Source organism: Haliaeetus albicilla, chromosome 11, assembly GCF_947461875.1.
Source record: "Haliaeetus albicilla chromosome 11, bHalAlb1.1, whole genome shotgun sequence".
Taxonomy (NCBI): domain Eukaryota; kingdom Metazoa; phylum Chordata; class Aves; order Accipitriformes; family Accipitridae; genus Haliaeetus; species Haliaeetus albicilla.
Genome location: NC_091493.1, coordinates 29,211,657 through 29,224,384, shown reverse-complemented (window position 1 = coordinate 29,224,384; position 12,728 = coordinate 29,211,657). Strand labels below are relative to the sequence as shown.

The 12,728-nt window shown below is 41.5% G+C and overlaps 1 protein-coding gene across 4 annotated transcripts in view; it reads left to right on the top strand.

Annotated features, from left to right (window-relative positions):
• Positions 1-12,728, top strand: part of SORCS1 (sortilin related VPS10 domain containing receptor 1) — a 308,841-nt gene that overhangs the window by 223,921 nt on the left and 72,192 nt on the right. For all 4 annotated transcript variants that reach the window (XM_069796931.1, XM_069796930.1, XM_069796929.1 and 1 more), the window contains exons 7-8: positions 7,959-8,077; positions 10,990-11,079. In XM_069796931.1, coding sequence (XP_069653032.1) covers positions 7,959-8,077; positions 10,990-11,079 — 209 coding nt within the window. The remainder of the gene's footprint in view (positions 1-7,958; positions 8,078-10,989; positions 11,080-12,728) is intronic.

Genomic DNA, 12,728 nt, shown 5'->3' with positions numbered 1-12,728 from the left:
CTCACAGTGGGCAGAGGAAGTGCGATGCTCCAAATGCCTTGAATGGTCTTGTTTGAGTTCTTAGGCTGTAACAACAACATTTTGCACAGCTATAGCACATTTCTGCAAAAGACTTCTTGAGTGCTTAACAAATTAGTAAGCTTTATTACAGCTTTTAAGGTGGAAACCAAAAAACAGGTAGATAAAACTGGCCTTGCTGAGGAATGAAGCATATTAGTAAAGAATTGTGGAATAGCAAATTATTGCTTATCAGCTGAGCTCTAGTAACTGTTTCTGCACATTTATATTGGCTTAGTTGTGAGGCAGCACAACTTAAATTTTTTTGTTTAGGTGGTGACAGAACTACTAATCTAAATATAGCAGTGGTGTCAAACCTTCAACCAGTGGTGACCCCTCTTGCAAACCGGTCATTCAGATGAAACTTCTGCTTGTGACTCAGGACATGCCCAGCTCAGCTCATTGACAATATAAGAAAATGTGTTGGATTTTCAGTAAGTGCATGGCTCTGTTTTGCCCGTAGTTCCAGGCAGTGTTGGTCTCTGGCAGAGGACTATCGTGGGTAGCTGGAAGCAGAAACCTTGGAACATATCACAGCATTTTTTGCCAGAAGACATTTGGTAGCACTGCAGGTCACAGGATTTTGAGACTGAGACAGGCTAAGAGTGTGCACATGGTCCATTACTATAGTTACCATGACCAACTTGGTATATTCAGGTCTCTTGGCTACTAGAGACGCCTTCTAAGTACTAAATCAGTCTCCTTTTCCTGGATGAAGTAACCATGACTCTCCAATGGATGAACAAACCTTTCTCCTCTGGAATGAAGCAGGAGTGTCCCTGCCAGTGGGGTGATGGGGTGAAGTGTGTTGAAGTGAGAAAGACACCTTTTTTTCAAGCTGAGGGTAATTTGCAAATAATTTTTCTTGGGGTTTTTTGTGTTTTTTTTAAAATGTTCTTGCATTTACTTATTTATACTTTGTTTGGAATATCTCTTTTGAGAGTTAACCAAGTGTAAAAATTCAATAAAGGGATTAAATTTGAGAAAGTATACTTGCCAAAACAATAAAATAAAAGATCCTGAAGCGGAAATACAAGGGCTAAGCAAAAACCTGCTGAACTCAGTACAAATAAGAAAACCCACTTCACTGTGGTGCTGGTATCTTTTCCAGCAGAAGCTGAGTAGTACAACTGCAGCTTTAGGTGAGAAGAAGTAGAAATGTCAGCAGAGTGTGGTGTTAGCCCGTCTCCCTGGCAGGGATGTTTGAGAACATCTATCAGCAACAACCTTAGTACTGGGCTTTCCCTGCTAGAACAGCAATAATTCTCTATCTCTGCTCCCTGATTATGGTCTGTCTGTGCATTTTATTTATTGTGTCTATATACATAATGTAAAAGGTTTACAAGGACCAAAATAGGAGTCTCTTAGCAGGCATAAATCAGTATAACTTCAGTGGCATGTTGATTTACACCTGTTGAGGATCTGGCTAGCAATGTTGTACCTGAGCACACATTCTCCCTACCTTTTTTTTTCCTTGGGATCCAGAAAAATCTGGACTTCTTCTGAACACGCTGTGTGTCATCAAACTAGAGTGCAGGTAATGGTAAACAAAGTGAGTACAGACTGTGCAATGTAGTTGTACTGATGGAGGCAGATTTGCAGGGCTAATCATTGCCATTTATATTTTTAATCCTGTTGTGTAAATTTTGGAGACCACCAGGCAAATTTTCATCTTGTCAAATGTGATGGTTTTGTTTATTTTTTAAAGCCTTCAGGCCCAATCCAAGTCAAGCTGGGACTGAGAGCACAGTGGTAAAACTGATTTTTCTGGTTGGAAGAAGTTCATATGAACCTTATCTCACATTTCCATTTGTATGCTTGTGTGTCCCTGGTGTTCCACTTTGATTTTGGAAGAGGATCAAAGGGGAGCCGGCAAAGTCAGCAGGAGTTGTGAATTTTTTTTGCTTGGTTTCAGGTCAACACCCCAGTAAGACAATTAATCCCCTACAGTTCTTAACCACACGACAAGCTTCTCTTTGTTACATTCACCACCATAGTCAGCAGGCAGAGTGACTAGTGGAGTTAAACCTAGGTTTGCTCAAATGCAGCCTGAAGTGCTTTCAGAAGGTGTATAAACTTAATGACATGTGGGGTTTGGGTTTGTAAAGAATACACAAGGCCTGAAAGATCCTTAATTAATGGGCTTATCTGATTTGAGCTAGGGAGGGTTATACCAGTAAGGCCTGATCCAAGCTAATTGACATGGGAGGTAATTTTTATTCAGGTGATGCCTAGTGAGGAATCCAAACTGTTGGTGAGAATTAGAAAGATGGATTCCTACAAGGCGTTTGGAGACTGACTGGGTACCCACTGGCCCTCCAGAGAATGGCAAAGCTGACTCAGAGAATGTCTAAGTGACAGTTTCTATAGATAGAAGTCAAGAAAACCAACTGTTAAATTTATGAGATACGCATTCATTTATGTACATAGATGCCGATTGATTTTGAGTAGAGTTTTTAATTTATGTTGGGGTTTTTTTGTGTGTGTGGATTAAAGAAGCTAAGGGCTTTTCTAATGTGCTGGCAAAAATTTAGAGAGCTTCTGATATTTAAAAAGTACTTTTGTTTCCTTTGCTTTTCTTCTGCTGTCCTGATTGACACAGCAACTTTTCTTATTGAAAGGTAATTTAGGTGCTGCTGTGATTGCAGGTAAGACCAAAGCCTCACCTGGGGTCAGCAGGCATGCTCTGCCTTCTGATCAAGAGGGACTGAGCATCTGGCCAACAGTGTTTGAATCAGAAAGTTGTGCTAGGACTTTAATTTCTGTTTTCACAGACCATTGCTAAGAAGAAAAAAATAATCACTGCTGTTGAAAAAATGAGTAGGCAACCTAGCCTGACAGTCTTTTGCTAACATAGCTAGAGTGGTGAATTAATTCCCATAGTGCTCTAAACCTGTGAAGTGGTTTTTTCCTGATTGTTTTTAGTATTTTTTCCTGATCATGATTAGTACTTGTCCTGGAGAATGACATCTGTTAATTTCTCTAATTATATCTTTATGCCAGAAATGGCAGAGGATATACTTCCCCATGTAAAGAAAGATTCCTGACTCTGACATGCAATGAAGAAAGATTAGCAGCAGGATAAAAACAGATTTGTGAGTAGTTAGTAAATGGGATGGCTTCATTTCACTGATCTTCATTACTGGTTAATTGCTTTGCAGTTGTTGAGTCCTGGAGAGTTGTGAATATATTCCTGTATCATAAACATTTCACAAATCAACATTCAGACCAGATTGAAATGGATAAAAAACAGTCATTTGGTGTGTTTCTCAAAAAAAGAGTAGAATGATTAAAGTATGGGAGAACGTTTAATTAAATTGTGGAACTCATTGCCATGGGAAGTTGTGGATGCTGAAGGTCTACCTGGACTACCAAGATACTGGGACAAATTCTTATAATCTTTCCTAGGCTTCTGTTATTAGTCACTGTTGGAGAGGGGTTACAGGCCTGGGTCTTTCCATGAGATATGTTTCTACCATGTTCTTATGGTTCATTAGTTACAGGATGCCAGTCATCCTTCAAAAGCAGAAGCTATCCCTAATGTCTAAGCCGCTCAGTAATGAGCTGGGATACTTCACAGTAAATCTGGAAGATAAACAATTCATAGATTATGTGGATGCTCTTTGCATAAACTCCTGATTTGTCCTTAGTGGATTTATTTGTAGAAAGGACACATTCCTCAATGAGTTAAAGACAAGAAGAATAAAAATGATACATTTGCAGTGAGTACAGTGAATATTTTCTCTGACTCCTTCTGATCAAGTAAGGCTTTTGGAAGACATACATGCAAGCTTAGACTAGAAAGCAGTGGGTATTAGGTTTTGATATGTCATCCAAAAAAACACTTGACAACAAAGTATCCTGAAGAAAGTCCTACTCTGCTTAAGGAAGGGATTTGAAACTGTCCTGTGTACTTTTGCAGAGGCTCGCCAACCTCCAGTAGCCACCAATGACCTTCCATCTCCACCAGCTGAGCCAAGAAATGTCTCTGAGACAGTCTGGATGCATTTCCCTTGAGAACATATTAGCATGGAGCTCAAGCTAAACAGAAGAGACTAAAATATTTCATGGCACAGGGTCCCCCTGGCTCTTAACTTTTGCTGTATGTTAGCATTTGCAATTCTCTTTCGCCACTGAAAACAGATTTTGTCAGAGGTTTCCCTTACAAGATGTCTCCTCCATTCTTGTGTTCTGTGACTTTTCTTGCTTCCTCTTCAGAAATAGCTGCCATCCCCCGAGAAGAATCCTACTCTAGGTGTCTAAACCTGTCAAAATCAAAGTGTCTGGGGGTGTAAGAGCTGCATGTTGCTATGTTCTTCTCTCCAGGCACAGCATGACTTTGTTGTTGTATATTAAAAACAGCAGCTGTTGTTGGAGGTGAGGGTTCTGGAAATGAAAAGCATAATGTCCTAATTACCTATGGCAGGGAAAACATCTGTGCGGGGAAACTAATGAAATTAATTCCAGGGCTTAGCAACTGAATACATTAATTGACATTAATTAATGCTAAATTACAAAGCTCTGCCAATGGAATCACATAAAATGTCCATGAGAATCAAATGCTGAAACAAAATCCTTGAGTCAACGTGAGCACAGCAAAACTTCCCTTAGAAAAAAGAGGGATCCAGACACTGCAATAAACCTGTTTTTCCTTCTTTCTGTCTCCCATAGCAGAGGGAGCTTTTCTTGGTGTGCACATCTCAGGGTTTGGCTGTTTGGGAGATTAGCTTAAGCAATTTCAGTGCCCTGCCCTTTAGTAGTTATTACTGGCATTTTAGAATTGAAGCCATGGAGAATTGCACTGTAAAAGTTCACAGGAATTGCCTTAGTAAATCTTCATCAATGATACAGTCACTGTTGCACAGGCTCCTGCGATCACAGCAGAAATAGACGTAGTCCCCATTCCTCCATTAAAACAGGATAGAAAAAAACTTCAGTGACCTCTAATGGATGTCAACCTGACCTGCTCTTTAAAATCTTTTGTGGAGGAGATTCCTTAATCTTCTTTGCTGGCTGGCCCCAGCAGCACCCGTCCTGTTACCTCCCGGTGCTCTCAGGATAGGTAACCCATTTGCATGGGCAGTAAGACAGCCCTGCAGTCTCCTCTTAGTGTCTCCCAGACAGCCGGTGTGCCTGTGGAAGTAAAAGGAAACAAGATGAGAAACAGAGGTCTGATCCTACATAGCTCTATGCTGGGTGATTCGATCCCATGTATGAAAAGCCACCTAGTCTTGCCAACAGCTCAGGGGGTGGTGGGGCCAGCCATTTCAACTGATGCTGCTTTGATTGAGCTTGGGATTACCAGGCTTTTCACTCAGGAACCTCATTGAGACAGAATGAGACCCCACCTGGAATAATGTGTCCAGCTCCAGAGCCCTCAGGACATGAAAGACACGGACCTGTTGGAGTGGGTCCAGAGGAGGCCTGAAAAAATGATCACCTCTCCTGTGAAGACGGGCTGAGAGAGTTGGGGTTCTTCAGCCTGGAGAAGAGAAGGCTCTGGGGAGACCTTATTGCGGCCTTTCAGTACTTAAAGGGGGCTCATAAGAAAGATGGGGACAAACTTTTTAGCAGGGCCTGTTGCGATAGGAGAAGGGGTAATGGTTTTAAACTATAAGAGGGTAGATTTAGACTAGACATAAGGAAGAAATTTTTTACAATGAGGGTGGTGAAACACCAGGACAGGTTGCCCAGAGAGGTGGTAGATGCCCCATCCCTGGGAACGTTCAAGGTCAGGTTGGATGGAGCTCTGAGCAACCTGATCTAATTGAAGATGTCCCTCCTTATTGCAGGGGCGGTTGGACTAGATGACCTTTAAAGGTCCTTTCCAACCCAAACCATTCTATGATTCTATGAATGTGGGGGCTGCTGTTCATGATACAATGGATTGAATTAAACAGGAGGAGTGGGAATTGGTTGTGTTGCAGGTGAAAAGATGCCTGCTCATTCTCCATCTTACGAGAAGGAGGGGACATGCTGCACCACACAGAGGTGGTGGAAGAGGCTCTGGCCCCCTTGTCCCCCACCTTCCTGGGAGCAGAGGGACAGAGGGCTGAACAGCTCTGAAAGGGAACTTTCCTGAACTCACTGGAATGAGCAGGCTGGGAGTTACGTCGTTCCCTGCCCTCTCGTGGCTAATGTGGAAAAAATCATGTCCCTCTGAAGGGAAGTGCATTTCGATCATGCTGTCTGGGCTGTATTAATTAATGTTTTGCAGTGAGCTGCGAAAGCATAAAATGTTATAAACTGCAGTGACTAATAATACTTAGCACTTTATATATTCCAAGAACTCTGCAAATGCCGGGGTAAAATCATCCCTCATCAAACTTTCCTGAAGGTTCGTTACCCTGCATGTCTGTTTCAAGCAGAAGTCAACAGCCCTTAGAAGCAAGGAAAGAAATGTCAAATGATAGATTTTAATTAAAACCAAGATTAAATATGAGATGGTAAAAATCCAGCCATTTCTGTTTCAGTGTAAAAAGCTACTTCTCTGATCAGAAGGTGGTAATTATATCAAATAAGGGCCTGCACTTCTCCAACAAGGAAAAAGATTAGAAGTAGTTCTAACATTAAATGCCATGTAGTGTTTCTGTCATATAAGTGCTAATGCTAAAATGCCAAAATCCTTCTTCCTATAAATCAGCTTTGTCATTAAACAAAATGCAACTTCTTAACTGATCTGAAAGAGCCCAAATTGAATACTGAGAATCTGGTTGTGTATTGTAGGATAAACTACCACCATGAAGAAATTCAAATTGTTTTTCTTCAGGTGATGGATTATGAAGTGAGCACCCTGCAATGCTCAGAATAGGAGATGAGGACATCCCATACAGTTGCAGTGGATGAGATGGCTTTAGGGCTGCATTTAGGCCATTTACTTTGAACCATATGACTGACTGAAACTGCTAAGGCCTCTAGTTTCAAGAGAGGGTGGAATGATTGCCCAGGTCTGCCAGAGCGCATCTACCCGCACTGTCAACAGAGAAGTAGGTAAAACCCCTGAGCAGGGGGTGGTCTGAATTACTTTCCAAGGTGATCTGAATTACTCTGCAGAGTGCAAGGGCTTGTAGGAAATACAGAGGCGTGCTGTGGAAGGGGTTCTCAGTGGTGACACTATGGGGCAGACGTCCTCTGGTGTCCTCATACTTGTGTATGCTCTGGACCTTGCCCATGTTCTAAATAAACTCAGCATGTGACCATGGAGAAGCTGTCATGCTCTACAGCAAATGCCACACCATGGGGGTGACAGGGAAACTGTAGGGGCTCAGCACAGAGCGTATCTGCCCTGCAGTATAGACACAACTCTTCAGACCCATAGTTACTTTGAGAGTCACAGGACTTGTGCTGTTTGTTGCCTCTGTAAAGGGTCCTTCACAGCTCTGTTCCCTTGCTCAGTTCCTTGCTTTAAGCTTAAGCCTGATTATCATCCAAGTAAACTCAGCAGGACAAGTAACAGTGCTGAATGATATGCCCCCGACTAGGTTTCTGTCAGACCTGAGCCACAAACATTACATTGTGCCACCTTCAAATGTTGCCTCTGGTCTACTTCCAGCATGGAACCACAAGAGTGGCATGCAGTAATCAGATCAGCTATGCTGAGCTCTCTCTTGGTATAAAGGAGCAATGTATAGCTCTGATGTATGATATAGGGTGGAATGAAAGGAATAATGGGAGGCTGAGGCAGGTGAAGAAGGAAGAAACTTAAAGGAAGAAAGTAATCAAGAGTGGATTTATGAGGGGTGTAAAGGAAAGAAGTGTTGTGTTGTGTTGAATGGATGGTGTTGCTTTATGTCACGTGAGGCTGGGAAGCAGAAATGCTGCCTCAGCAGATAGGTTTGTGACAGTAAGAAGAATCTGTGCTGAGGATCTCAAGTGTCTTGGTTTTGTTCTTTTCATTTCAGATGCCCAATACATCACCTGCAAGATGCAGAACTGCAGCGAAGCTACTCGCAGCAAACCCTTTCCGGGCTATATTGACCATAACTCCCTGATCGTCCAGGATGATTATGTCTTCGTTCAGGTACAGGACACCCTCTTCTCTTATTTATTCTATTATTTTATATTTTATTATTCTGTATTACATTATTTTCTCTTCCATTCCTTTGCACGTATGTGCATGTGTATTAGCTCCCAACTAATCAGACAATACTGGATCCAAATAATAAAGGCACTGAGTGTATTGTTGCAGTTCCTTACAATGCTAATAGTGTTCCTTTTACCTCTAGTATCTTGTGACTGCAGGGTCATAGAGTTGCTGCCTCGAGCATCCACCATATGTACTGGAGTGCTCTGTGCCACTCCCTGCGATCTCATCAGCACTCTAGGATTACTGCTGTAACCCCCCAGCTTGAAGCGATGTGTCAGTCATCTGCTATTACAAGGGAGTAGACCAAAGCGTTTTTGAGCATGAGAGGGAAATAGAAAAGGAGGGAGGGAGTCAGGGGAAGAACCAAAGAAGGAGTAATCAGGCTTTATTGTTATGCCTCAGTTGTGATTATAGTGAAAAGGCTGAAGATGAGATGTACTCAGCCAAGCTGTGTTCCAGATGAGAGCTGGTGAATAGATCTGAACTACCATGGGTTTCATTAGGCTGCCGCCAGTGTCCATTTAATAACAGCTGAAGAGGACGAAAATAACAACAGAATTGCAGGGAACATGGAGTTGAACTGGAAATCATTAGGACTAAACTGGTCTTCCAGTTTATATTCTGCCATGCTTGGGGATGGAGGGAAGAGAGAGGACTGATATTTTAAACTGGGTGAGCTGACTGCTAATTACCTTCAGTTAATGAACTCAGTCATAAACAACAGTCTAAATCACCCACAAAAAATCTGGGATGCACATTCCAGAATAGCTTTTGTGCCTAGTGTGTCTGAGGCATAAATGAAATGTTTATGTGGTAAGGAAAGCAGCGGCATGCATCACTGTTCAGCCATGCTCTCTCTTTCAGAATGACTGTGTGTTTGTCGCTTGAGTGACACAGGAGCTGGGGTATTTCTCTACATACATGAATTGATTTGTTACTTCATCACTGATGCCGTGGTGTTGTGCTCTTCAAGATTGTTAGTCTTCTCTGTTCTGACCTGATGTTATTACACACTGGAGAGAAGCCAGCCCCTTTGCGTCATCTAAAGTCACTGCTGGGGAGATTGTCTACCTTTCTGAACAGCCCTTGTATTTTGATGCATTTCTCTTTCTGTCTATAAACTGTTGTATAGTGTTCCCAGTGCTGTCAAATTTTGGCTTTGTTCTACCTCCATGCTAGCTGCATGGTGTAAGGAGGAGCATGTGAGGAGAGGCAGCCTCTTACAATGTTCCCCTTAATGCCCAATGGGACTTTGCACAACTTCATATATTCATGTTTGTAATGCACTTTGAGAAGGTATCATGTAATATTTGGATTTGGAAAGTTCCCATTTTAATCCTTAAACTTCTTAGGATTCTTAAACAGAAATAAATATAACAGGTCAAAGAGATAGTACTTGCCTATATCATTAATAATTAACACTTACAGGTATGAAATAATAATATTGTAATCCCTGGAAACAACCTCTGCTTTGTTCAAAGTAGTCGAATTCGCTGTTGGCTGGTAATTTAAAATGGGATTCTTCAAGTGGTTATGTATGTATCTGGATCTGGCTGGCTGGCAAGGAAGAGCTAAGTAACACGCTGTGGCTGATGCTGGACCCTGCCTTATCCCAGGCGCTGTTCTGCAGACGATGAATAGCCCTATACCAGACAGTAAAGACTTGGAAGAACAGATGAACACTGAGCATTCTACCCTAGCCTCCCCTATCTTCCTTGATCTCCATCTAGCTCTTCTGCAACTAAGGCATTTGGAATGAGAATTAGTAGGCTCAAAAGCAGGAGGATAAGGGAATGTGGGTTTATATCTCCCACTACACTGTGTTTTATTTACAAGCTCACACTCTCTCATAAACAACGCTTCTGGCCTCTCATCCCCTAACTTTTGCCCAATTCCCTTAAAAAAAAAATTGTTGAAAAGCTTTAGAATAAGAAATCGTTCTTATTTTACTTAATCTGGTATGAACCTAGCCTCTGTGTATCTTGCATTTTAAACTACTACAGTGCATTTTAAAACACTACTAAAGAAAAGTCTTGATAAGCCCAGATATCAGGCAATGAAAGCAAAGTTCTGCATGGAGAATCCCTTGGAATATGTGTTCTTCGGTATCTTTCATCCAAGGTTTTCAAAGTACTTTACAAACATTGATTATACTTCAGCAGCACTGGAAGCCAGATAACATTGACAGGTTTTTTTCTTTCTATTTTTCCCCCTCGTTAATAGGTGGTAGGAAATGAAACCTCACATTGCTCTAACGCAGCATTTTCAAGGTCTTGCCATCAGTATTTAGGCGCTTAAATAAATGGCCAGATCCACAGAAATACCAAATTGACTAAGCTTCTCCTGCCTTCAGGAGCTGTGAATGCTTAGCTGATCTTGTAACAGATACATATGATGGCTCGTACAGGGCCATGCAGGAACCAAAGGTAGAAGCAGAAATAGAAATCAAGCGTCATGTCTGCCAACCTGCTGATCTAACCAATGGCCTACACAGCAGCTCTGCAGATAGCGAAGAACAGACAGTTTTATGGTAAGGCAGAGGAAAGCTGTGGTATCAGCAGGTGACATAATGGCCCAAGTGAAGCCAGGACTCTACTTTCCCCAGACTTTCACCTGAAATTCTGGCCTTTATCTCTCTTTGCACAAAATGGGATTCCTCTTGCTTTCTTTTTCAGCCACTGTCAGTTGGATCAATGTTTATTCATCAACTGTAAGAGTGCTGCAGTTTTAAGCCATTGCTGCTAATACTGTGGTACTTCCCTTGACAGCTTTTGCTTGATATTTTCTCTGATAATAAAAAAAAAATTTAAAAAATCCTGATGATAACTTTCCTGCTTCTCTCATAGTTGACATCAGGAGGAAGACCACATTATTACGTTTCTTACAGGAGGAATGCATTTGCACAGATGAAGCTGCCAAAGTACTCCTTGCCCAAGGTAGGTTGTTGTTGCTGGAATGCCCATATGAACCTACAGATATTTTGATTGAACAGAAATTCTTAAATCCAACACAAGTAACTGCAAGATGACATGCAATGAGTGGAAATGTCATTCTTCTTTAACCGACTATTTGCAAGCAAGAAAGGACTGAAAACAATGTCAGCACTTTGGCTAGTCAAGGACATCAGCATGAAATGTAGACAGATACCACAGTCCTTGTCAATTACCATTTCTTTATGGTTAGTTAATTAAGTTTTGGAGAGGACTCTATATTTTTTTTCTTTTTTTTTTTTGGTCTTAAAATGCCCTTCTCCTGTCCCTATCCTGTGTGGGTTGCTTTTTGTGCTGTGCCTCATTAGCAGATTTTAATGGGAACCAAGCAAAGAGATGTCTTTGTGTGTCTGCTCCATATCTTCCCTAATTAAGAACAATGGTGAATTAGCATTGGAGCTTGAAAGGCTACTGCTGCCTTCTGGAGCTGATTTTTTTTTTTAAAGACCTATATAAAATGTTGGCTCCATTTTGAAGAAATCACCATTTTGCATCTGGGCTCGTAATAGCTTCTTAACAAAGACAGAGGATTTTTTTTTCTCTCTTTTTTGTGGCCTTTTCATTCTTGATATAGTCTGGCTTAAATGAAATTTAAGCTCAAAGGTAGCAAATGATCTTGTGGATTCTATGTAAGGTCTAACATCTGGAGACAAATGCATTCCCAGAAGTTAAGCAAGGATTGTCAAAAGGAAAAAAAGAAAGTGCAAGGTCAACCTGTTCCTAGGAGTTGAAAGTGCACCAGATTTTGTAGGTGGAAATATTAAAAGGGACAATTTGGCTAATATCACAACTGGCTGTCTTTGATTCCTCAACCCAACTGACCTGTTTATGGTGGATTGACTGGGTGGCTTTCATATAACCAGACTGCAACTCAAACCCAGGTCTTCAATGCCATACCTTACCTACTCTGCTGTTGTACTCTTTGCTCCTGTTTACATCGCCTGAAAACCCAGCTTACAGGACATTGAGGACCCTACCAGAAGCCATGATATCTTCTTGGCTCTGACACAGGAGACCTGTGGTCTACCCCCAAATCTTCAGTCATGTTTAAAGATAGGTTGGTTTGAAACTTCCTGTCCAAGCAGGAGGGAATTACTCTGTCAATTCAGATAAATTTAAACAGGTATTATTTAAAGTAGCCCGTAGCAGAGGAGTTGTATTTTATAGCATGGTTATTGTAACACCCAAATCAAAATTGTCATTTACAGCTGATTCTGACCATCTGTAGAGAACCTGCTTGCTCTGAACAGGTTGTCTCCTTTAGCCCACGCTTACTTTTCCAGCTGTCCACCTTCTCAAAGAGATCTCTGGAGAGCCAGGGGAAATGCACTACAATTAAATTGCAATGTGTTCTCAGAGAAGAGGAATTGGAACAATACATTCATGTTATTTGACCTAAAGAAAAAGGCAGATATTTAAGGAGATAAGATGCTTTGTCACAATCTTGGAGTATCTTCAAAGACCGAAGAGCTACATTTGGCTTGGAAGGAGCTACAGTGGAGCTGTGGCTGTCTAGGAGGCTGCTAGCAAAGCAGGATAGCTGTTTTTATTAAAAATGCACAAAGCCTTATACTGTTCAAGGAATTGAAACAAAC